The following is a 24,924-nucleotide window of genomic DNA, read 5'->3' on the forward strand; positions in this document are numbered from 1 at the left end:
CTATATACTCAGATGCTACCTTAACAGCTCTTAGCTCCTTGGTTAGGACTTGAACTGTTAAGTTTTTAAGCAGTCCCAGACTGTGAATTGAATTGAAGATTAAATCTTAAATAAAACAACAACCATTGGCATTGACAAATTTGCCATCAGTAAATTGCAAAAGGCTGCTTTACTTGGAATAGCTTTCATCCTGTGATGATATCTGTAACACCATCAAACATCCACATCTGCCTATCCCAGGTCCTTGGAAAGGATTCAGTAAGTAGACAAAAATGCCAAACCCGGTCTGAACATCTGGCTGATTGCAATGAACCATAATAATAAAGTTGTGATTCCAAATTGAGAGCAGATAATCTATTCTGGTTATTGTAAATAAAAAACAACAACCACATAAAGGAAAGTTGCACAGTAAATATCGGATATGGTTCCCATTTCAGGTAAACAGAAGCTTGTGGTGATTGTTATTCAATTTTATTAAAGGTCATTAATGATACGTGTGTAAGTGCCTTCAAGAAGCTAAAGGGGGAAACAACCTCTTGGATTGGATGTAGAGCAGGGGTGTTGAGTGCAGCTGCAAGCATGGCTGCCTGGAGTACCTGCCATGAAAGAAATGGAGAGGCAGAGCTAACAGCAGGACCAGAAACAGGAGTTTGGCCAAGGCCCACAGCAGCCTCCAGGCAGCCTGGGGAGTTGGGCGTAGGAAAGATCTGCACAAAAAGGAAAGAACGATATGTAAACAAAGGCACAAGAAGAGGATCAAATACAGCTGATGGTCCTAGTGGAACAATGAAAAGGTGGATTTACTTTTTCTTCATTTTTTTTTAACAAGACATTGATTTAATATTGAAATAATGCTATGAAGGAGCCATCTCTTTTTTTTAACCAGGTAAAATTGAAGAGTCATCACTTCTTCTAAATTATAGCCAATGGATAGAAAAAAATGGTCAACAGCTTAAAGCTGCAATACAAAAAACGCCTCACAGTATTGGGGTGGGGGACAAAGTTTAGATTAATTAATATTCAAACACATTAGATTAAGTTGTACACATCATGTAATTCAGCTTTCAGTCTTCTACTAATCTGGCTAAAACTTGTGTGAATACAGCCAATGCCCTTTCCTTTCTTTCCATTCCACCCACCCACCCACTCTTCTGCTTTTCGTCTACAGTACCTGCATGTTTGTTTATTTAGACTTCTTTGCCTGCCAACTTGCCAAGGTGACTCTAGGCAGCTTACAGTCGTACAATTAAAATATTGCATAACATGCTAAAGTGTTAATAAATCATCTCTCCAATAGTCCATCAGTCACTTACACAGACGAGCAGTATTCCTTGGAAGTAATTCTGTATAGTTCCAAATGTGAAAGTCTCTTCTGAGAGAATAGGAAAAGCAAGATGTGAGTTACAAGAGTTCCACCAAGCACACCATTAAGAACCCTGTGCTCTCTTCCAAAGGCAGTCCTCAACTTATAACCATTTGTTTAACCACACTTCAAAGTTATGACTGCCACAGAAAAAGTGATGCTCTGGCCTTAGAATGACAATTTCCTCCTCACTCCCACAGTTACAGGATTGCAATTTGGGCATTGGGCTACTGCTTGCATTTACATTTGTTGTATAATCTTGTGGTCACATGATCATGATTTGCAACTTCCCCAGCAGGCTTCTGACAAGCAGAGTCAATTGGGGAAGCTGGATTCGCTTAATGACTGCATGTTTCACTTAATGATCACAATTTAAAAATTGTTGTAAAATCAGGTCGAGTCACATGGTGACTCTCAATGACTGCATCGCTTGCCATCCCAATTGTGGCCATAGGTTGAGGACTACCTGTAGTGGAGTGCAAAAAGGAGTATTCTCTGACAGTTTCCTTCCCCATTAAGAAGCAAGAATCAAACAGGAAAAAGAAGTGGCAAAGGTGGAGGTTCTCCAAAGACAAGGATTTGCAGTTGTCCTGGGCTGGCTCTACAGCTGGGTGATCAAGTGCAATTGCCAGTCTTGTGGACACAGAATGGGACAACTCACCGTGGTTAACTCATCACAGGCCAACTCGCCATAGGACAATTCAACAATTCAGTTTATTTATTTAAAATAATTTTTAAAATATTTTAATTTTTGTCATTCACATTTCATTTTGCCCTTCTTTTTTGCATCCTTTCTTTAATGATTCTGTTCCACCATTTCTTTAATATTAATGTAACTCTTGTCCCATGGCGAGTTATCCTGCAGCAAGTTGGCCGTGGTGAGTTGGTCATGGCAAGTTGTCCTAGACTCTCGTGGACGAGTATTAACTTGCAGCTCTGCTCCAACGTACTTAAAATGATTGCAAACCCTATTTATAGTGGACATGTCAGAATTTCAGGGTTCCCATTGATACAGATTCTTGCTGTATCCCATTGGCTCTTCACTCTTGAAGTCATGATCCTGTGCCATTATATATATATATATATATATATATATATATATATATATATATATATATATATATATATATATATATATATATATATATATATATATATATATATATATATATATATATATATATATATATATATATATATATATATATATATATAGGAAGATGGCAGTGTTACAGCCTCTTTCATAGTGACTGTTCAGAGGGAAATAGCAAAGTATCTCAAGGCAGGGAACTAGTTGGAGAAGGCCCTGGCCAAGTCATCCAGAGTTTTGTATTTGGAAGAGGGTGGCATTAAGGACAATTGCCACCACCCAATCACATACTTCATACCATCTGGTCACACACCTGTTCCTCCCAAAGAAAGCCCCCTGATGAGGTCACCATTTCTCCAGACAGTGCATCTTTCTGCAAACTAAAATAGAACACAGTAGTAAAAAGGCAGGCCATGTTTCCCATGTGCATAACTTAAGCCTAGCAGAACAGGAGAGAATGCAACTTTGGACAGAATATCTTGGGACTTGCAACTCTGTAATTTATTCTTGCTTTACCCAACTTGCCTTCTGGGTCTTTCAAACTTCAGATTAAACTAATTTTGAAGTCTCCAAAAATATCTCCTCTCTTATACATGCATGCACACACGCGTGCACGCACACACACACAAACACACAATACTTGCAAATAAATGCAATTCCACTGTCAAATGTAGCAAACTCCAATAGTAATTCCAATCCAGGATGTTTTCAATGGGAACATGTGCTAAATCAAAAAAGATTTAAGGGAATGTCTCTCTGTTTTTATTTATTTCCAACCTACATTCCCAAGGCCTATTTGTTGAGATAGCCTCAAATGGATATTATTGCTATTCCTGTTTTACAGATGAGGAACTGAGTCCAAGAAATTGTGACCATACTCTTTTTGGCCAAGATTTGATCTATGTCTTTGATGCTTAGCTCATTAACTGATCATCATAGCCAACTAAGAGGATTGATTAGGTCGTCCTTACAGTGCTATTTCCTGTTGAACTTCCACCACATTGTCTTCCAAGAAGGTGATACTTCGGTGCAGCTCCTTCATTGATTTAGAAAGAAAGCAACACTGCTTTAGGCTTTCATATTTTTCTTTTATCTTAAATTTTTACACTAATTCAGCTAAGCTTCAGACTCTCCTGAAAGCCCTGAGATGGCAGGTTATGGGAAGAGAGATTAATTTGAAGATCACTAATCCTTAATAGTTTATATTGGATTGCTTTATATGCCATCTGATTCTAATGGAAGATAATCTAAACCTGAAATCAAAAGTAGAAGAGGATTTTTCTAGGAATTTGGCAGACACAGTTTTCATCATAATCTTCCATTTTTATCTATTGTTTCAGCACTTGGATTGCTGAGGCAACTACAGGTAGTCCTAAACTTACGGTCTCAGTCGGGACCAGGATTGCTGTCATAATTGCTGTGGTCATAAAGCAAGATATCACATCACCACATCAACTTATGACAGCAATCCCAGCACTCCCCACTGAGTCATTAAACAGGAATTAAGCAACTATCCACTCCAACTCAAGCCATTCCAGGCTTGGTCCCTCCACGCCCTGAGCCTCTGTAAGGTAAGGGACAGGCTCCAACTCCCAACACAACTGGTCCCTCCCCCCACATCTGTATTTTGGCCAATCTGCACTCTGCCTTGTGGGGTGGCAAGTAGCCCCAGCACTGTGTGACTCTGGAGCTGCTAGCTCTCTCCTGGGAAGCCTCAGTTACCAGAGTCTGTCCCAGCAAGCATTTGCTTGCCCGGCTGCCTGCTCTCCCAGTTCCCTGCACCAACCTTTCACTTTTTGCACCCAGCCATCACTGCTGAAGCAGAAGCACATTGCTGCCTCTGCTGTTTCCTTTTCAGACCTTTGGCCTGTTACCCCGTGTGCCCCAGCTTCTCGGGTTTCCTACACATGGCTCCCAAGCCTGACTTAGCAGCACCAAGCCACAGTCTCTGTGAAGCCCCAAGCAACATTTGTTCACCCAATTGCCTCCTCTCCCAGTTCCCCGCACCAACCATCTACCTTTCCCACCCAGCAAAAGCAGAAGTGCCTATCTTTGCTATCTTTTTTTTTTGCTCCAAGCTTCTCCAGTGTACATTTTCTAAGTCTGTGTCTTCTTTTAGAAGGCAGTGCCGTGCCTCGTTTGTTTCAGTACTGATTCACTTTTATTTTGTGATTCCCTTTGATCATGCATAGATTCTGTTGGCTTCATATATGTGACATCTCTGTTGCAGGCAACAAAGTTTGAGCCTAAAGGAAGTCATACCTGGCTCTTCAGAGACAGCCCTTGGATTACTGTGCTCAGTTTCTCAATATGCTGCTGTTTCTAAAATGCCAAAAATCAGAAGACTTTTATTCTATTTCTATGTAGAAAAAAAATGAGCTGTCAACCTTGCATACTTTGAGGGTATGAACCTGGAGGGGCTTCCATGCTAAAAACCCAAGGTATTAATATATAATTACTCTTTTAGAAGCTATAGGGAGAATTGCAATTGCTTTGTAAACAGACTTGCTGTTTTATACTTCTTTAATGTTAATATATCATAAAAATATTAAAATACTTAGCTAACCACTAACCAGTTTGCTAAAATATAAATGAAAAGTGTAGGTTTTGAAATCATAGTAACATTTTTATGTTCTATTATTCGTTTATCAAAGTGGTACTTTGGGAATCATAGAATCTTTGAGTTGGAAGGGACTTTAGAAATTATATAGTCTGGCCCTCTGCCCAGTGCAAGTTCCTCTAGAAATGCCACTGACACTATCCAGTCTCTGCTTAACAAAATCTGGTAAAAAAACAACAACACCATGGTAGCTTGTTCCATATAGTGAGGAGGTTGATCAGATATTAGGCAGACAAAGTCTCTTTGTCCAGTCTTTCTTGGGTTTGAAGGAGAGTGCATAATGAGCAATGAACAGAGGGGAGGAAGGTATTATATTGTTTCTTTCATAATTCTAGAATTCCGAATGATCTGGTAAGCCTGAATGTCGAAGATGGAGAGGAAATCAGAACATGCAGTGATAGTTACAAACTTCGACTGCTTTGAATGAATTTGAGACAACTTCATAGGGGCTGGGTGGTATAGCAATTAGTTGTAATGGATGTATAGTGTATAAATATGGGGTGCAGTAGGCCACCTAGTACCTGTTTCTAGGGGAAAGCAGAAGAAGAAGCTATTGCATTAATATTTGGGGACTTCCCAGAAGCATCAGGCTGGGCTTTGTGGGAAATTAATATTATGTACTATCATTGTCTCCAATTCTTATATTCAATATTTCCATAACACTAGTTTTATTATGAATAAATGGACCTTTTAGTCTTAGACGCTGCTTCTAAGCAACGACGTATCTCTCAAATTAAAGTATAACTGGAAGGATCCAGGAAGTAGCAGCTGAGATACTATTGAACAATAACCCTGCCTGCTGAATAACATATATATGTTGTGAACCTTGACAAAAGTGACTATTATAAAATAGAGAGCTGAAAAATAATCAGTCCCCACCATGACTCACATTTCTCATCCAAAGACCCATGATTGGTTTGCCGTCAAAAACAAAGGAGCTTTGAAACCAGAAATATAATTGATTTACCTGTCTGATCCTCTCATACTTTGTCTGCCATTTAGCTTCCCATTCGAACAAATGCCTCTGTGTTGGTGGGAAAAAATATAATAATATAGTTGCGGCAACTTCCAGTCTTCAAATGCAAAGACACAGACATGAGCTGTCCCTTAAGATCTTGAGTATCCTATATTATTTCTGTCCCAAAGGTGGGACACAATTGTGCAGCTCCAGTTTCAATACAGTAGTTCTTTTTTGTCTTCCACAAGTGAGTAAGCTATATTCTCAGAACAGCAAGAATGCATTCAAATTTTTCACACATGAAAACTTGGAGATATTTTTTTTCTTACCGGTAGTAGCTCTAATTGCCCTACTAAACACTGCACTTTGCAAAGCAAAAATGTTCCACCTCAACAACACACTTTAGGCCATGCCATAATGTATTCTGCCTCAGTGCTTCACCCTACTTCTCAAAGCACTGAGGTGTACATCTCTTCTTGACTGACAGCTCATATCAAAAGAAACGCCCAGGGACTATATTCTTGGAGAGCAGCAAAACAGGGCAGCCTCTCCAGTGCATAAAAGCAGGGGGTATTCACTTTGCAGTTTTGCTTCAGAGCTTCATCAGAAAGAGGTATCCTTTAAACTTTATATATTCCTAGTAGGGACATATTCCATTTGATACTTTGGGGAATAGAAGGGAACCAACTAAGGCACAAAACCCCTGCTCTATGCTCAAAAAAAGCTCATTCCTTTCTCCCTTCCCATAAGGAGACATATAGAGATCTCCTATCTCCATTCAGATTTTTCCTACTTCCTGGTAAAGACCAGAGGAGGAATTAGCAGACCTCCCATTTCCCATGCTTTTCACTGTCCAACAGCTAGTTGTAGGGAATATGACAGCAGTAGAGCACTAGTAGTTTAATAACCTGCTTCATATAAAAATCATCCCACCATAAATCTTACCTTGTCTTAATAAATCTGACAGCTGTGGCATGTGGCATGATAAATAAATACATAAGTGTATAACTCCTCCTGCCTGTACAAAGTGGATCTTTTCTTGTGAAGGAGAAGGGACAGTTACTCAAAGAATCAGAACTTTATTTAGTAAATAAGTGTGTGTATGTGTGTGTGCTTGTGTGTGCATAAAATAAGTATACAAGATAACAAATCAATGCTTAGAATTTATATTACTCTGCTACAAAATTTCTGTGATCATTTTTACATCAATTGTATTGATTTCCTAGTCTAGTAGGTCTTTATAACAAATATATAAGGCGTGGGAAAGTTACCTTCAGTTCACTGCCTTCTGATCTGAGCTCCTTCAGAACATCTTTGTTGTACTGCTCATCCAGCTGTTGCTTGAAGACCTGTATGTGATGATTGCAAAAAAGAATCCAAAGTTTTCATAGCTGGGAAGAAGGCAGTGGGTTCACAGATAGATGGTTACCATCGTAGGAAGCAGGATGCTGGTTTCTTATTTGATCTTGCATACATTTCCACATCAGTCTCCCCTCTCAGAGATGAGCCAAGAACAGATTCTCCTAGACCAGGGGTCTTTGAACTTGGCCCTTTTATGGCATGCTGGCTGAGGAATTCTGGGAGTTGAAGTCCACAAGTCATAAAAGAGTCACGTTTGAAGACCCCTGTCCTAGACTAACATTGTCTTTTGCATCTGCTGAGGCTTTCACGTTCTGAAAAATTAGCAAATGTTGTATCTTGTATCAAAGACAATTCCTGTTGTTTCAGATGCCTGCTCCCCCATTTGTTTCAGAAAATGGTCCCTGTGAACCAGAGCTGGCCAATCTATGTCCAACTTAATATGGTTTGGGAGAATGAGAATAGCAGCAGAAGGAAAGAAATGTTCTAGATTTCTGAAATCAGCAAAGATCCTGAATCCTACATAAGAGGAAATTTAACCATATCTTTATAAATCTACCCTCTGTAGCTGATTATTTAGACTACTGCATTAGCTTTTTTGATCTGAATTTTCAGATTCATTTGAACTAAATTTGAGGCCAGATTAGATTTATTGTGTCATACAGTTCCTATATGTGCAATCACCATTAATTATGTAATCACATCCTTGACCTGTGAAGAATTATGAAATAATGCTAGATAAGCAGCATATATCCAAAGATGATTGGCTATCTAAGTACAGTTCTGATGTATATTTAGCATGAGCTGGTGTCTTTTTATTGACCTATTGAGTCTTGCTGCATGCTGGAAATTCCATCCAAGTAAACATTATTCCAAATTCAGGGTTTGCATTGCTGACTTATTCTCACCAGGCTATAATTGGTTTCTTATTTAGCAGCTGGTGTTTTGCATTGGTTTCTAAGGTTCTACCCATTCCCCCCTTCCCACCAAAAGGGGAAGCACTTCATTTATTTTTCCTGGCTTCCCATCCCTGCTTTTCCACCATTTCTATATATACTAACACTGCTAGGTGGCAGCAACTAACCAAATTTAGCAGATCTTCAAATGCCATGCAGGAACAAAAAGCTAGTTAATTGGATGGGAGAGTAAGACTGAGTTGGGAAATTGGGAATATTTTTTTTGAAGGATGCAATAAGACCAATTCCATGAAACTGCTATGAAAATTACGTGGGTTTATCCCATAGGGCAGGGGTCAGCAACCTGAAACAGTGAAAGAGCCACTCGGAACCTGTTCCCTCACAAAAGGAAAAACTGGGAGCCGAAAAAAATGTGTTCGCATGCGCATACATGCATGCATGCGCAGAACAGGGTTTGACTGAAGAGTGGAGCCAAGGCGAGATGTGCACCTACCCTGCATATTTGAATTGATTGGTTGAACTTTTTTAGTCCCACTTATTTATTTTTGGACTGCACATGGCAGAGGACTGGGAGCCGCAGGAGACGGCTGAAAGAGCCGTAGTGGCAGGTACAATGCCCAATTTTCATTTCAGGTTGCAAATTAAATGCTGCATATTTAAATATTGGTTAATGGAATTTGGCATATCTATGACATCAACTTATTTCATCTGGTACGGCACTGTTATTTTGCAAGTTTATGTTTTAAGAATTATTGTACTTGGAGCATAAAATTATAACCTTAAGCCAAATTTAATCACTTTATTTTATAGTTAATGGAAGTCAAGAATAAGGGCAGCAATCTTCTTGAACTCTGCCTTATCTCAAGTACTCACCTTTTTTTCCAGTTCTTTAACTATCTCAGCCATTTTCTGATTTTCCTTTTCCTGAAATTTAGCAAATAAATAGAACAGTCTAAGCCCTGCTACTCAGATTTTTTTCAACAGTTTTAGTGTTGTATTGTTTTTCTTATCAGCACCATTAACATTTAGGAATTATACTGTGTAGCACCTTAGAATATTCAGCATGCTTTATGCAATTTGTGTAAAGCCAGCATTAGTATTGTTATCTTGAAGACATGGGGATTGCAGCTAAAATTGCCATTGATGCATTCAAACTTTTATTAAACTTAGCACTATTTTCTTGATCTGAATGGCCTTAATCTGAAATTCTCAAAAAGGGTAGAGTTTTTAAAGGAATCCAATCCTTATTGCATTTCCCACAGCAAACATATCAAAGGCAGGTTTTGGATTCTCATCAGCAAGATGGCATGGCCAATGAGAAAGGAATATCAAAACTCTGGTTCAAAACATCTAGAGAGCACCAGAATGCCTGTTTTTAAAGACACTGTCTTTATTTCTTTAAAATGTTACATATCAGATAGGATAATGAAAAAATACATACTGGAATGGATACTTCTCTAGATATAATAAATTTACCCCAGGGTATTTTTAAAAATGTTGTTTTAGAATGCCTAAATTTGAAGGAGAAAGTGTATTATTGGTCATCAGAAATGAAAACTAAAAACAGAACATTGAAATAGCAATTACAAAAATTACAAAACAAACAAACAACCTTTATTGGTTCCTGTCAGTCTACAGAGCCATTCTAACGTCAACTTCTTTCTCCCAGAATACAGATTGTCCAAGGTTTCTAAAACACCATGTCACATAACCAATTCTCTTATCTCCACCCTGAGGGATAAATGCAATAGGATAAAGAAGGAAGGAGGAGAAGCTGAGGACCATGGGGAGAGAATGCAGAGCTCTTATTGGTCCCCTGAGGGGCTCACTTGCTTGTGGATATGCAGCTGGCGTTGACGACTTTGGTTCTGATACTCCTGCAGAACTTCCTGGATTTCTTCCAGCTCCTGTTGCAATGCTCGAGTTTTCTTCTCCAGGGGCTTAAAACTGCAAAGGACAAAAAGGAAGGGATCCTCACCATCTCCTATGCCAAAATTTAATCCCAGAAGCACCTTACACTTGTCAACACACTGAGCTGAGCCTTGCCTACTTCCTATCAGTTAACCTTTGCAAATTCTTGCAGTATTTTTCGGTTAAATCACAATGAAGAAAAACCTCTACAAAAATGGCTTTAAATTTAGCCATAGCAGAAAGACAGAGTTGGAAGGTACCTTGGGGATCTTCTAATCTAGTCCAACCGCCTGCTCAAGCATGAAACCCTATACTATTCCAGATAAGTGGCTGTCCAGTCTCTTTTTGAAAGCCTCCAGTGATGGAGCACTTACAACTTCTGAAGGCAATTGGTCTGTTAGGAAATTTCTCCTTAGTTCTAGATTGCTTCTTTCCTTGATTAGTTTCCATCCGTTGCTTTTTGTCTTGCCTTCAGGTGCTTTGGAGAATAGCTTGACTCCCTCTTCTTTGTGGCAGCCCCACAAATATTGGAACACTGCTATCATGTCACCCCCTTCTTTTCACTAGACTAGACAAACCCAGTTCCTACAACCATTCTTCATATGTTTTAAACTCCACCCCCTAGTCATTTTTGTTCCTCTTTTCTATACTCTTTCCAGAGTCTTTACATCTTTTTTATAATATGGTGAGCAAAACTGGATGCAGTATTCTAAGTGTGGTCTTACTAAGATTTTATAAAGCAAAACTAATACTTCACATGATCTTGATTCTATCCGTTAATACAACCTAGAATTGCGTTGGCTTTTTTGGCTGCTGCCACATACTGCTGGCCCATATTTAAGTGATTGTCCACTAGGGTTCCAAGATTCCTCTCACAGTTGTACCTGTACCTATACCTGTACAATTGATTTTTCTTTCCTAAGTGTAAAAGCTTACTTTTCTCTACATTGAACAAATTTCAGTGTATTCCTGGTTGTTGACTAAATAGAAAAATGGGAGGCTGAATGCTGAATAAATAATTTTCATGGGACTCCATTTTCTCTCCAGCTTTTTGAGGGATCAGCAACTGCCAGAAAAAATTGGGAAGAATCCCCATGACAGCCTCTCACCTCTTATTCTGCAGCACGGCACAGAGCTGGGACTGATGTCTTAACAGTACCTCATATTCCTTCTGCCAGACTTCACCGTGAGCAAGTTCTTCATGGATCCATTCCTGTAGCCAAGCATTCTCATCTTCAAAGTTTCTGAGTTTGTAGGGGAGAAAGTTGATGAGGAGTGAATGTGGGGCATTCTGGTAAATCCAAGAGTTGCAGAAGTGATACTTCCTGTCCAACTGATAAGTGTGAAAAGCAAGAACGAGATGTTCCTCCAAAATTGATGAAAAAACAAGAGGAAAATAAGAATTGCTGCCAACAGGCCGCCAGCAATATTAAAGGAGCTGTAGGAATATCTGGCAAGTACTAGTTATATACTACACAGGACAACAATCTCCCATATTCTTCATATGTCTGGACTATGGGGTAGTAGGGTGACAAGATGGAAATCTTTTCTTACAAAGGAAAACATCCAAGCCTGGCTCCATTTTGCAAAATCTACATCAAGTCTGAAAAAAGCATGTGGGAAAATGTGTTATGGTCTAAGGAGACCAAGGCTGAATTTTTTGGCCATAATCTCAAAAAGTATGTTTGGTGCAACAGCGTGCATCACCAAAAGTACACCATACTCACAGTGAAGCATGGTGGCACCATTATGCTTTGGGGCTGCTTTTCTTTTGCTGGAACTGGGGCTTAAGGTGGAGAGAATTATGAACAGTTCCAAATTTTGGCACAAAACTTTCAGGCCTCTGTTAAAAAGCTGAAGATGAAGAATTTCACCTTTCAGTATGAAAGCATGCCTCCAAATCAACAAAAGCATGGCTTCACCAGAAGAAGATCAAAGTTTTGGAATGGCCCAGCTAAAGCCTAGACCTGAATCCAATTGAACATCTATGGGGTGACCTGAAGAAGGCTGTGCACAGATGACCTCACAATCAGACAGATTTGGAGCACTTTTGCAAGGAAGAGGGGTAAAGATTCCCAAAGCAAGACGTGCCAGGCTGATAGGCTCCTACTCCAAAAGACTGGATACTGTCATAAAATCAAAAGGTGTTTTAACAAAGTATTATTTAAAGTTTGCATTATTGTAAGTTTTTTATTTTTATTTCCACCCCACTAAATGCCTTGGACAGTTTTTGTACCCTTCTCCTGACTAATGCATTCCAGCAATGAGATCCCTTTAATGCTTTGTAAACATAGCAGATCATGGCTTTTGCTGTAAGAGGCAACTGAGTAACTGTATAGGGCTTGATCAGTCACTTTAATTGAAGGCAGGTGTGTACTGACTACTATTTAACATCAATTTGAATATGATTCACATTCCTATTTATAAGACAGTGTGCACACTTGTGGCACCATGTTACTGTAAGATTTTAACACACACACACCTTATTTTAATTGAATTGTACAACTTACAGTATATGTTAAAAGGGGAAAAATCTGAAGTGATTTATCTTGGTTTGATTTTTACATCTCAAAAACCTTGTATTTCAACAGAGGTACATACTTTTTATATCCACAGTCCTTCCTTAAAAGCTGGGTTTGTTTCTTCTTTTCTTATACACTATAAGAATGTTCCTTCTCCTACTCATTTAAACTTATTCTGTTGGCTAAATTTCAAGGTTCTGTGTTTATTTAAACATTTATCTGTCTATAAATACGTCCCATCTGCTCATTCAGGGAAACAGCTGATTATATAATGTGAATCAAGTCTCCCTCCCCATATTTCTAACATGATGTGTAGTGGGAGAAAAGCTTCTTCGGCTAAATAAGGACTATGTGGAAACAAAGAGATTGTTTTATTGCTATTTGTCCAGGAGCTGAGGGCAGTATACATGGGACATCTCCCATTTTGTCCTGAATAAAGTGAGCTGAAAGTACTGTTGGCTCATTTGGTCAGCCAACACCATGGTTGAATGGGAACCCAGACCTGAACCTGGATCTCTCTGATCACAGTCTAGAACGGTATCCATTAAACAAAACTGGGTCTAGACCCTTCTATCTCTATGAAAAGCCCCAAATGGTTCTATTACTGGTGGTGGTTTTGCTCTTCCTGAACAGGTAAGAGACAAGTGTAAATATTGTATCTAGTTTTACCCTCACTACCTCCTACTCAGTATGCTAAAGTTGTCTGTTTTCTGTAACATATTTCCCATGCCTTGACAGATCCCATATTCACAATTAGTTCTTTTTCATAATCAGGCTGCAAAGAAAAGTTGTTAAAACACACCCAGGACTTCTTTGTTTGAGTTTGTTGCTTTGACTCAGCGCCATATTCATGTCCACAATTCCTTAGTTGGGCAATCTTTCTTAAAGAAAATCAATACATTTGGAAGCATGGATTGGAGACCCTGAAAAAGAAAATATCAAGCTATTCAAGCATTTAGAAATATTGAACCACTACATAAGAGGACACCCCAAAATTGCTGTGCATGTGATCCAATGCATATATAAAAATGGTACAAAAATAACATTTGGAAGAATTGGCTTGATATATGACATATTTTTGTATGGCCAATTTGCATGTTTTTGTGTGCGTGTGTGAAACGGAGGCCTTTACCTGATACCTGCCACTCAGGGACAGATTCATCAGGACATCAGTTAACAATCACCAAGCCAATCAAATAGACCTTCTAAGAGTCGCTGTCTAAGCCAGTTGCCATCATATAGAAACATGTTGCTTGGCAACCAACTGCCATTACCATTCTACCTTCCAAATGCATCTCAAACATAGGGCTAGTAGTTCCTCACATGCCCTTGTCCCAGAACCTGGGATTGTTCTGGCAATAGCTTTTTCATTGGCTCCCTGGAAAATTGCCTGTCTCATATCCAACAGACCACAAGTGAGACAGTTTTAAATAATTTTTATTGCCTCAGTGAACTTTCCCCTTTTAGCCCAGCACTCTAAGGCAGGCAAAATCTCTTAGGCTTTTTCACCTATTATCTTGGAGGGACATCTGGGAACTGTAGCAACAACTTTGTGGCATTTCTTCCTGAACTGTAGGATAAGCAATTTCACATTGAAGTGAGCCCCAAGGACATGCCAAGGGACTCCAGGAATTTATCCCCACCCCATCCCAAAACCCAGGGCCCATATGTGTTAACATCATCAGATCTCTCTTTAAGAGGGAAGATACAGATTGGTTGAGCCCCCTCATAGTAGCCTGCACTCTCCCATTGCAAAACAAATCCAGAGAGAAAAGAAGTGGTAGACTGCTCACTAAAATGTCTGTTCTCCTGTCTCACTGACCAGGGGTGTCCTTTCTTGGTCCTTCCAGGAGCGAGAATATTAATGCTCACAAGAGCCTTGGTGGAGCAGTGGGCTAATGCCTCCTTAAGTAACACCAGCTGCCTACAATTAGTGCAGGTTCGCATCCCACCAGGCTCAAGGTTGACTCAGCCTTCCATCCTTCCGAGGTAGGTAAAATGAGGACCCAGATTGTTGGGGGAAATTAAGCTGACTTTGTAATAATGCCGCTTGGGGTGTGTGTGAAAGCCCTAATAAGCAGGCATATACATAGAATGAAGGCTACTGCTAAGCTTGTAAGCCGCCCTGAGTCTTCGGAGAAGGGCGGGATATAAATGGAATTAAAATAAAAATAAATAAACCACTGAGCATTAACCACAAAAGAGGCAAGACCAGCCAGTATTTGGAGGTGTCCAAAAGTAATCTTTCAGTGATTATTCTGTTGTTGAGGAAACTCTGAGGTATTGGCTCAGCTGCAGCCTCTTCAAAATCATAGGAAAACCTATTTCCTCAAAAAAAAGGTTGCTTTTCTTTGATACCAAGAATAAGACCTTGTTGCTGTAGACCTGTGGCAGCTCAGAACAGCCAGTAATTTTTGTTCCTTCTCAAAATTCCAGGTTTACAGATGATTGTCAGTTATCTTGGAGCTACATCTAAGCATTCAGATAGCAACTGAGACCTTTTGCATAGCAATTTCCCAAATGTCTCTTGCTTCCCATACTGTATCAGCTGAACAGGAAGAGCAACTATATATTGCTGGATTCATGTAACACAATAGGCAACTGTTTATTATGCATGGTTTATTGAAACTATACATAATATACTAAGCCATGACCATGGAAGCCATACCTACTGGGTCGCATAACTTTATGCCAGAAATATACAATTCATATTTTGACTTAGCATTGTGAACCTACAATTAAAGTAACAGAACCAAACCATTTGACATTGGATGGTGGTCTTTTAATAGTCACAAGATGTAGACCTTTCAGCAGGTCTAATTTGCATTTAAAATTACACTTTTCAGCACACAACTGTTAAAAAAGTTGTGTTCTCCTTTGCATCATGGTTGTTCAGTTCAAAAGATACAAAAGCATAATAAAAAAGAATAATTTGATACACGCAGATGTGTCCATTTTTCACCAATAAAAATATGCCAGATACAAAACTATACTCCTTTGTACCCTTATTTTTTAGTCCAGGAGAAAGGACTACTCCATCAGCTCCTTCAATATTTGATCCTAATAGAAGATCAAGATAAATCTCATTTCCAGGATCTGCCATTGAGGGAAACTTCAATGCATTCATTTTAATACCGATAGCTATAGACCCTAACCCTTATTCCAATTTCATGTATTCAGAAAATATATCCAAGAATGCACTAGATCAATTGCTTTGGCTTCACTGCTGCCTTAGATCCCTTTCTCAAATCTCTGGCATTAAACCAAAGTAAATCATACCTACAGGAATGTTTTAGGCTATGGGAAAAGTGATCTCTTCTTACTGCAAGGACAATGAAATATAAACGGTTCTTCTATATCCTAGATGACAATAGCTTTGTGGTCTTAGAAATAACTTGAATGCTATTTAATTGGAAAAGAAGAAAAAGACACAGAAGTGCCCAATTTAAGTTTCAAAATATGGGTATCATGTTTTTTTTAGTAGTGATAGAATAACACAGCTAAAACCCTTCAGTCTGTGAGTCCAACCAGGTAACTAGTCTCCATTACATTCTCTTGGCTAATACTACCAGGAACAAGGGCAGGTGTGCCTTCTTTGTAGGAAATGGAAACATGCAGAGATACCTCCCCTTCACCCCACAATCACTATCCCACTGTGAGGTTTCCTTGCAAGTTAGAACATCTATTGCAATCCAAAATGTTTATTTGTCACACGTGTCTCTTCAAATGTAGTGACAGATGATCTGAACGTGAGAAAGCACGTTGACAGAGGTGACACTTGAATGGACGCTGTCCTGTGTGTTTACGATAATGGCGAGTCAGCTCATCTGAACGGGCAAATTTCCAACCACATCCTTCCCAAGTGCAGTGATATGGTTTCTCTCCTGTAAAACAGATAGTACCACTATATCCTTATGCTATCACTGGACCCAAAGAGGGTCATTATTTTAAGTTATACAGTTAACATTCATACAAAATTTTGAGGAAATAAGCAGCCCCAAATTACAGGATTTCCCACTTCCTCCCAGGGATGTGGTGGCTCAGTGGGTTAGGACGCTGAGCTTGTCGATCAGATGTTCGGCAGTTTGGCGGGTCGAATCCTGAGTGCCGCGTAACAGTGTGAGCGCCTGTTACTCGGCCCAGCTTCTGCACGTAAAACATGCAAGTAGAAAAATAGGGACCACTACGGTGGGAAGGTAACAGCGTTCTGTGCGCCTTTGGCGTCTAGTCATGCCGGCCACATGACCACGGAGACGTCCTTGGACAAGCGCTGGCTCTTTGACTTTGAAACGGAGATGAGCACTGGCCCCTAGAGTTGGAAACGACTAGCACACATGTGCAGGGGAACCTTTACCTTTACATTTTACACTTCTTCCCACCCCAACACAGGGCAAGGTGGCCAACCACATAGTACAACATCCAAACTTTAGATATTCAGCAGACACAGCAGAAAGTACTCAACAGGTGAGCAATTTTTAAGATCCCAGAGTAGAGGATAAAATACCCCAAGAGCCAACACACAGCTACACACAACCTCTATAACTTTTTTTCTCACCTGTATGTGTGCGAAGATGAGCCTTAAGATGGGAGCTCTTGGTGTATGTCTTCCCACAACTGGGATGACTGCAGATGTGACTAGCAGGCCGCTTATGGGACCATTGTTTGTGTCCTTTCTTAGGCTTGGCTATGGTTTCTCTAGTAGGTGAAGGTGGTTTCCTGAAACCAAGGAGTGGCAAAGCATGGAGAACAGAATCTGTCTCGTACATTTGAACTCGGGCTTGATATGGGCTATGGGAGAAAGGATGGTAACCATTCAGCAGACTGCAGTGTGGCAGCTGGGAAGCCACTGCAGCTGGTGGAAACTGATTGTAAGAAGCATGTTTGCCTAGCAAGTGAGGACTTGGCTGTACATAGGCTTCACAGGTTACATGATAATATTGCCCGAGAGATTTTTGTCTGGGCTCCCTGGGCTGTTGCCCTGCTGCAGCAAGAGCCACAGGATCTCCCTGGGCAAAGTGTGGCAACTGACTGTTGGAAAATACTAGACTCTTATTGGGCTCTATTATATCCTGAGAATAACTGGGTAGGATCGAGTTCTCTTTTAGCAGGAACTGGACTTCCGAGCTTGAGGAACCAGGAACTTCTGCAACCTTGAGGCTTCCTGGGAGCTTTTCGCTGACTTCCTCCTCAACTGACACTGTCTGACAGACAACAGACACTGAGGTCTGGTCCTCTTGGTCAACTCTAGAAAGACTGGCATTTTGCCCTGAGGTAGAAAAATTTTTTAGGAGAAAGTCAAGGTCCCAATAGGCTTCCTCATGCTCCTGCTTGACATGTTGGATCCCCTCAGGTTGGTTTGACTCTAAGAACTCCAGAGATGGAGTTTCAGGGCAGTCTTCTGTCTTCCACCACTAGAAAGCAAGTAAATAGCTCATGAAATAAATTGCATTCCAGGTATGAAATGCAGGTAGAAGCTGGTGGGAAGCAAGCAGACTCTTCATACATTGTAGTAAGTGCCTTTCACTAACTGAAAGACAGAAGCAGATTACAAATATTGTGATGGATGAGCTTCAGAAACCAGGGCAGGCACAGGCTGGAGCCTGCCATTAAGGTAGAGATAAGAAGCCCATTATCACAAGGCTGCATAAGTTTCTGCCTTGCAGTTGGGAGAGGCTGAATGTTAGTTATCTTACCAGGCCTTAGAAACAGGCAACAGAAACATTCACTACTCAAGAGACTTTTTTCAGGCTGGTTCTTAGACAGCATCCTATGGTTATTCTACTCTAGATTTTCAAGGATTGCTGATTAGAAGAGTAGAATACTCAGCATTTATTCTTTGAAGAGCATCATATCATTATAAGGATCAAGTAAATACAGTAGAATAAAACTGTTTATGATATATATATTATTATAACAGGGTAATCAATACAGAAGCAACAATTTATTTCATCCCAAAATTGGATCTGACACCATAAATACAGTATCTCCACTGCTTATATTCAGGCTCTGACCTGCAACTACAAAATGTATGATAAAGTATCACTTTAAATTTATTATGATCCCTGACCACCATTTTATGAAATTATGAGATGCTAGAAAGGAGAAATTATAAACATGGACACTATGCTATAAATGCAGATAAGACTAGGAAAACTTAGTACTAAAAGCTAATTGACATTATAAAACTATTTTGTGAATAAATACTCTTTACATACTAAATATTATGATGCCAAAGTAACATGTATATAACTTTTATTAAGGTTAATGATTGGTAGAATACAGGGGACTAAAAAGATCAAGCAAAGAACATTTAAATAAGAAGAAAACACTTACTGGGACCCTAAAACTTAAAATAGCACTAATAATAAATAGTATTATTAATATTAATAGTGTTAATATTAGTTTCCTGTGTGAAGCAATGGCAGCTAAAAGACAATCTGCCTTCCTCTGGGGATTATTACAGTTCCTCTACAGTAAGAAAAGCAAATCAAACTGTTCATAGAATCAGGGATACTGCTACCAGTATTAACAAGTAGAATTATAGGAGCAGAGTGCAAGAGGCTATAGGAACAAAAAATCCAAAAGATTTGTGACCTGGAGTTTTAGGTTTCTCCAGGTCAGAGGGACGGATTCCTATCTTATTTTTTGAATTCCTTGTTTTCCTGTTCTTTTTTTAAAATAAGATCTGTCTGAAGATGAATTCTGCATAGCACATGCCACATTTTACTGGACCTAAATATATATTTATCACTCAACTATTATTTTGTAAGTATGTAACATTTTTTCTTTATGGCTAAACTACTTTTAAAATTAATAGTACAGTTACTGTACAAAAACATAACCACATGTATACAATTTACAATATAGCATTTCAATTATAATATCTATAATACAATGGCTTCTGCTTGGAATTTGACCATTTTAAACTACACAATGGCTATGGTTTTTTTTCTTGTGACTTTTGATTTCCTAGTGAAACGACCCCTTTTCCTCCCTACCACCAGCAGAATCTTAATCCTACCACAATTAAGAGTCAAAGGACAGGTGATAATTGTTTACAATTTAGGCAGACAGTATAAGCGTCTCTTCTTCTATACAGTTTGTTCCAATCAAAACATGGAGAAACTGACTTTAAAAATAAGCTATGATAATCAATGTAAGACTAATAAAGCTATGCATACATTGCAAGCTAGCATGAAGTGTGAATTCAGCTCTTACAATTAGCTTGTGGTTCAGTCAATGTGAGGCTTAAAACCACAGCACTGTACTCAGTTTAAATCATGATTTAATTATGAATAAATGTGTCTTACAAACAATAAATACAGGCAATGAAAGAAGGGCCATTTTATCCCTTTCACATTGGTTACAGGATTATATCAATAGTTGTGATAATCTCCAGCTCCAGAAGACTTCAGGGAAGTTCCTTCTGAGAAACATTATATCCACTGATTCTACCCCACTGAATAGACTTTAGCTCTGACTAGTTGTGTGGGTCTTATCTACCAGGTCTGCACACATACATCTCTTAATTTAAGGTGAGAAAAACATCCTAAAACTACATGACATTCTCTCTCCCAGACAGACTTATTATCATGAAATATTTTCCTAACATGCAAACATTCTACACATTTTCGGACTGAAGCTTGAACAAGCACAAGCACTCCAAAATCACCAACTTCTATTTATCTACTTAATTAGCATTATATCCTGCCTTCCCTTGAGAAGGAAAACTTGGTGCTCAAAACTTTCTGTTCTACTACTTTCTTTATAATGGGGTAAGACCAAGAATGCCTCCCACTGTTTCCACCATCTGGCTAGAGAAACTCCTAAAATACAAAAGTTTACAATACTTTGCCACATCTGTTCTGGAAAGGAACCTTGATACTGTAAGAAACAGCCCTGGTCTAACTGGGAGCCCATACTTATTGGCACCTTCCCTCCCTTCAGACATTTTTAATTCCCACCAGAGGCCACCTTGAGCCAGTATCCCCCACAACCTCTCACCTGGAAACTTTCAGATTGTATATCCTGGAAATGGTTAAACCCTCCCAGGATACCAGCTGGGGGTAACACAGCCTCCACAAAAGCCATGGCTTATAAAAAGCTATACCCCTGAAAGAAAAAAAAATAAGGTAGTATCACACTTCTCAAATCTTTGCTTACTTCTAGCTACACACTTCTTAGGTGTAAAAGTTTGCTGTTACTGTCTCATAAAAACATACCCACCCAAACATCACCCCTTCCTTTCCTTATTCAAGAGCAAACCTTTTACTTTAGGTGTTACCATCAATATTTTTCTTCTTTTAATTCTTTCCTTCGTTTGTCAGTTTGAACAAGACAGAAGACTAAATGAAGCTACCTAAACCAATCAAAAGAAGGGGGTGTGACTAGTGAAGGAACAAGCTGCAGCTGGATTAGGATTAAACATAATCAACTTGTTTGCAGCACATTAGTTACTTTCTTTAAAAAAGAGAGATAAGGATGAATTCACAGTTCAGTCAGTAATCACCTTTCATTTATTTTTATATATACATATACATATACTCTCTCTCTGTGTGAATATATATGTTATGTTATTTATATGAATTTAGTTTATTTAGAAAATAGAATTATTACCAATAAAATATTATTTTACCCCTTGAAAGGAATAATGTGGTTCTAATCTGGAATATTGTTGAAGTAAAAAAAATAGATCAAATTATATCATCTTATACTGTTATGCATGTTACATATATAAGAACTAAAGGAAGGCATATAATTTGCAATTTTTTAACACTTTCAACATCTAAGGTTATTAGTAAAAATATTTTTCATAGATGTTTTATTGAAGGGGGGGAGTGTTTAGTACCTAAAAACTTCAATTTAAAACCCATCAGGGCCTGCAGTCATATGTACCTACTCATAAGTAGTATGTATTAAATTTAGTTGGATTATATTCCAATAAAGATTATATGATTGCATCTGAAAGCCCTTTAAGACTTTGTGCAATACATAATGCAATTTTTAAAATATATCTCTAGAATGCCTCACTAACCTCCACAGTCTCTAGTTACAGAAAGGTCTTGGTAAATAAAGTTAGAGCTTTAGGATGTTTCTAAGAAAACTATCTGCAGATCTAACAGGCAATGAATCACCAGTTTTACATATGGAAATTTAAAGTAGTCTGGCTTACTGAGCTTTGAAAGAATTTTTCTATACCCTCTAGCTCAAAATACCTTCAGGCTAAGGTCATGACTGAAAGGGAACCTTGGAGCAACATTCATAATATAGAAGGTGATACAGTATTGTATAAGAAATAAAAATACATACTCCATTGATTATAAAGGAAATGAACCTCCTTGGCTCATATTGTGCACACTATCAGAAAAAGGCTACGGGCATGGGGTGGTGGTGGAAGGATTTCCCTGAAGCGGACTAATGAGTTGTTTTCCACTATTTCTCTTTGAAGCCCCCTAAGTGCTTCCTACCTCTCCAGTTAAGTCATTTTTCTGGCTAAGTTGCCATATTAAGTTTTCAAGAAAACCCAGCACTTAAGAGAGTTAACAAAACTAACTATTGGATTACAAACCTATGGCCCCAGCCAAGATGGCCATTTACTGTACCTGTGTGCTTTACTACTTTTCATATGTTAAAAGTCTTTAGAAAAGAGTTGATTTCTTTTCACCAGTACATGGAGAGCAATTCTCAGGATATATGATTGTAATCCATGCTTGCATATGGGGAATGGAAACTGAGAGATAATGGCTTCGTGACTAAGCATGCACTTGGAAGGAAGCCCTCAGTTCTTCTGACATGGCTGACTCTAATGATGCCAGAAGCAAATGGAGAAGTCCTCTGAAGTGTGTGGAGGAGTTAGACTGTGGACTCTACCTTCACCTTGCTTCCCCCAGCCACACCAGTCTCCAGCTGATATTTTGGGCTCCAACTCTGCTCCGTAAGGACAGGACATCCAAAAGTGTGGGCAGGTTTCAGCTGGGGAAAAGCATAAGTACAGATTGATAGCTTGCCTTGATTTAGTATTAGGAGGTCTCAGGGGGTCTGGGAGCAGACTCTGTTCTGATACAAGAAGAAGAAGAAGAAGAAGAAGAAGAAGAAGAAGAAGAAGAAGAAGAAGAAGAAGAAGAAGAAGAAGAAGAAGAAGAAGAAGAAGAAGAAGAAGAAGAAGAAGAAGAAGAAGAAGAAGAAGAAGAAGAAGAAGAAGAAGAGGACCTTGGAGGTCATCTAGTCCAACCCCCTGCTCAGGCAGGAAACCCTATACCATTTCAGGCAAATGGCTGTCCAGTCTCTTCTTAAAAACCTCCAGTGTTGGAGCATTCACCACCTCTGGAGGCAGGTTGTTCCACTGGTTAATTGTTCTAACTGTCAGGAAGTTTCTCCTTAGTTCTAGGTTGCTTCTCTCCTTGACTAGTTTCCATCCATTGCTTCTTGTCCTGCTTTCAGGTGCTTTGGAGAATAGCTTGACTCCCTCTTCTTTGTGGCAGCCCCTGAGATATTGGAACACTGCTATCATGTCACCCCTCGCCCTTCTCTTCATTAAACTACACATACCTAAACTACACAATATTGAGGGCTAACGCTGTTTTGCCACTGAGGGGAGAGAGACCTTAAAAAGAGGATTGCACTGGCCCTTACTAATGAGACTGAGAAGGAAAATCAGTCATGGACAGGAATGCAGGGCTGGCATAGACTAGCTAACTAATGTGATTCATTTAAGATTTAGTATGAATGCAGAAACATGCAAGAACTGAGTAAACTATGGTTAATCAAGGATAGGCAACCTCTGTGAACACAGCAATTATATGAGGATGGAGAAAAGTTCCTAACTTCAAACATGCACACTTGGGTTGGATTCTGTGTCTTTATTTTGAATGGATAAAATAAATGGGGTCTGCCATAATACTAAAATGTGAAAATGTGGTTTGCCATAATATTAAAAGCTCAAATTGGGGATGAAAAGATGAAGGGAAGAAGTGTTTATTTTATGCAAGGTGATTGTATAACATTAATACTTTTGCAGGATCCAACCTGGGTCAGTCACTGGGACCAGAGGTTTAGTCTTCCGAGCTTTTGGACTCATCCTGGAGCCCGTCCTCAGGGAACCTCTCTCTAGCAGAGTGTATTATTATCCTGGAACACGTATATTTCCCTTCATTCATTGATACTTTTCCTCTTTGGATAAGTTGACTTGCCAGATTGTGAGTAAGAAATTTAGATTTTAAAAATCATTACCTGAAAAATATGTCATTAACACGATGGATCAAATATAAGTCTAGATTTGGCCCAAAGTGATCATTGTATAAAAAACTTTCTACCCAAGAGAAACATAAAGAATGAAATGTGCTTATGCTCTTTAGTAAGGCCAGATTTGGAATAGTGCATCCAATTTTAGTTACCATAGTACAAAAAAGATATTGAGACTCTAGAAAGAGTACAGAGAAGAGCAACGATGATGATTAGAGGGCTAGAGGCTAAAACACAGGAACAACGGTTTCAGGAACTGGGTATGTCTAATCTAACAAAAAGAAGGACTAGGGGTGACATGATAGCAGTCTTCCAGTAGTTGAGGGGCTGTCATAAAGAAGAGGGAGGAAACCTATTCTCCAAAGCAGGGGTCCCCAATTCCCAGTCCGTGGGCTAGTACCGGGCTGCGGCATGCCAGCAACTGGTCCACACAAACAAGCAAAGCCCCATCTGCAGGATGCAGGCAGCATACAAAACCATGCCCCCTCCGGTCAGTGGACAAACCTCTCTCCACATAACTGGTCCCTGGTGCCCAAAAGGTTGGGGACCTCTGCTCCAAACCACCTGAAAGCAAGACAAGAAATAACTTATAGAAACTTACCAAAGACAGAAATTTCCTGACAGTGAGAAAAATTAATCAGCGGAACAGTTTTTTTCAGAAGTTGTGGGTGCACCAACACCAGATTTTTTAAAGAAGACATTGGACAGCAATTTGTCCAATCATATAAATTCTCTGCTTCAGCAGGTAGTTGGACCAGAAGACCTCCAAGGTCCCTTCCAGCTCTGTTATTCTGCTATTCTGAAATGTTAACAATGGTTAACATTTGAGGATTTATTAACATCCAATAAAGAAATTAAAATGATGATAAAGGAACAATTAGCAACAGATGGACACTCTTTTCAATGATTTTCTAATAATCAGAGGCTTAAAATGGATAAAAAA

At 39.2% G+C, this 24,924-nt stretch overlaps 2 protein-coding genes and 1 long non-coding RNA gene across 12 annotated transcripts; 1 reads left to right on the forward strand and 2 right to left on the reverse strand.

Moving 5' to 3' along the window:
* Positions 1-455: 455 nt before the first annotated feature.
* On the reverse strand, positions 456-14,230 carry LOC310636207 (uncharacterized protein). Of its 7 annotated transcripts, none has more exons than XM_083355815.1 (11): positions 13,543-14,230; positions 11,378-11,551; positions 10,137-10,254; positions 9,181-9,231; positions 7,303-7,380; positions 6,041-6,097; positions 4,716-4,775; positions 3,425-3,489; positions 2,767-2,833; positions 1,314-1,372; positions 456-707 (listed from the first exon to the last, which is right to left on the reverse strand). In XM_083355815.1, the coding sequence occupies exons 1-11, from the start codon at positions 13,590-13,592 to the stop codon at positions 509-511; spliced, it is 978 nt and encodes a 325-aa protein (XP_083211941.1). In that variant the 5' UTR covers positions 13,593-14,230; the 3' UTR covers positions 456-508. The 7 variants fall into 7 exon arrangements, with proteins under 7 accessions (XP_083211941.1, XP_083211940.1, XP_083211945.1 ...); XM_083355814.1 differs by having other exon boundaries at positions 2,752-2,833; positions 13,543-14,227; XM_083355819.1 differs by having other exon boundaries at positions 2,752-2,833; positions 11,378-11,462; positions 13,543-14,222.
* LOC310636214 lies at positions 666-5,956 on the forward strand. Its single transcript, XR_014491642.1, has 3 exons — positions 666-794; positions 4,821-4,894; positions 5,409-5,956. It is a non-coding gene; the product is annotated as an uncharacterized lncRNA (long non-coding RNA).
* Positions 14,231-16,425: 2,195 nt separating the features above from the next.
* KLF1 (KLF transcription factor 1) lies at positions 16,426-21,106 on the reverse strand. Of its 4 annotated transcripts, none has more exons than XM_083357147.1 (4): positions 21,006-21,106; positions 20,745-20,852; positions 17,296-18,151; positions 16,426-16,624 (listed from the first exon to the last, which is right to left on the reverse strand). In XM_083357147.1, the coding sequence occupies exons 2-4, from the start codon at positions 20,829-20,831 to the stop codon at positions 16,449-16,451; spliced, it is 1,119 nt and encodes a 372-aa protein (XP_083213273.1). In that variant the 5' UTR covers positions 20,832-20,852; positions 21,006-21,106; the 3' UTR covers positions 16,426-16,448. The 4 variants fall into 4 exon arrangements, with proteins under 4 accessions (XP_083213273.1, XP_083213276.1, XP_083213275.1 ...); XM_083357150.1 differs by having other exon boundaries at positions 21,025-21,055; XM_083357149.1 differs by having other exon boundaries at positions 20,967-21,050.
* Between the last annotated feature and the right edge of the window lie 3,818 nt (positions 21,107-24,924).

The sequence above is a fragment of the Vipera ursinii genome (genome assembly GCF_947247035.1).
Source record: "Vipera ursinii genome assembly, chromosome: 2".
NCBI classification, from domain to species: Eukaryota; Metazoa; Chordata; class Lepidosauria; order Squamata; family Viperidae; genus Vipera; species Vipera ursinii.

Coding starts and splice junctions, on each gene's coding strand:
- KLF1 (XM_083357147.1), bottom strand. CDS start 20,831: ATGGCTTTTGTGGAGGCTGTGTTACCCCCAGCTGGTATCCTGGGAGGG. Junction 18,152..20,744: donor TACAATCTGAAAGTTTCCAG/GTGAGAGGTTGT, acceptor CTTGCTTTCTAG/TGGTGGAAGACAGAAGACTG. Junction 16,625..17,295: donor TCATCTTCGCACACATACAG/GTGAGAAAAAAA, acceptor TCTGTTTTACAG/GAGAGAAACCATATCACTGC.
- LOC310636207 (XM_083355814.1), bottom strand. CDS start 13,592: ATGAATATGGCGCTGAGTCAAAGCAACAAACTCAAACAAAGAAGTCCT. Junction 11,552..13,542: donor CTCAAACAAAGAAGTCCTGG/GTGTGTTTTAAC, acceptor CACACTTATCAG/TTGGACAGGAAGTATCACTT. Junction 3,490..4,715: donor GGCTGTCTCTGAAGAGCCAG/GTATGACTTCCT, acceptor AAATCAATGAAG/GAGCTGCACCGAAGTATCAC.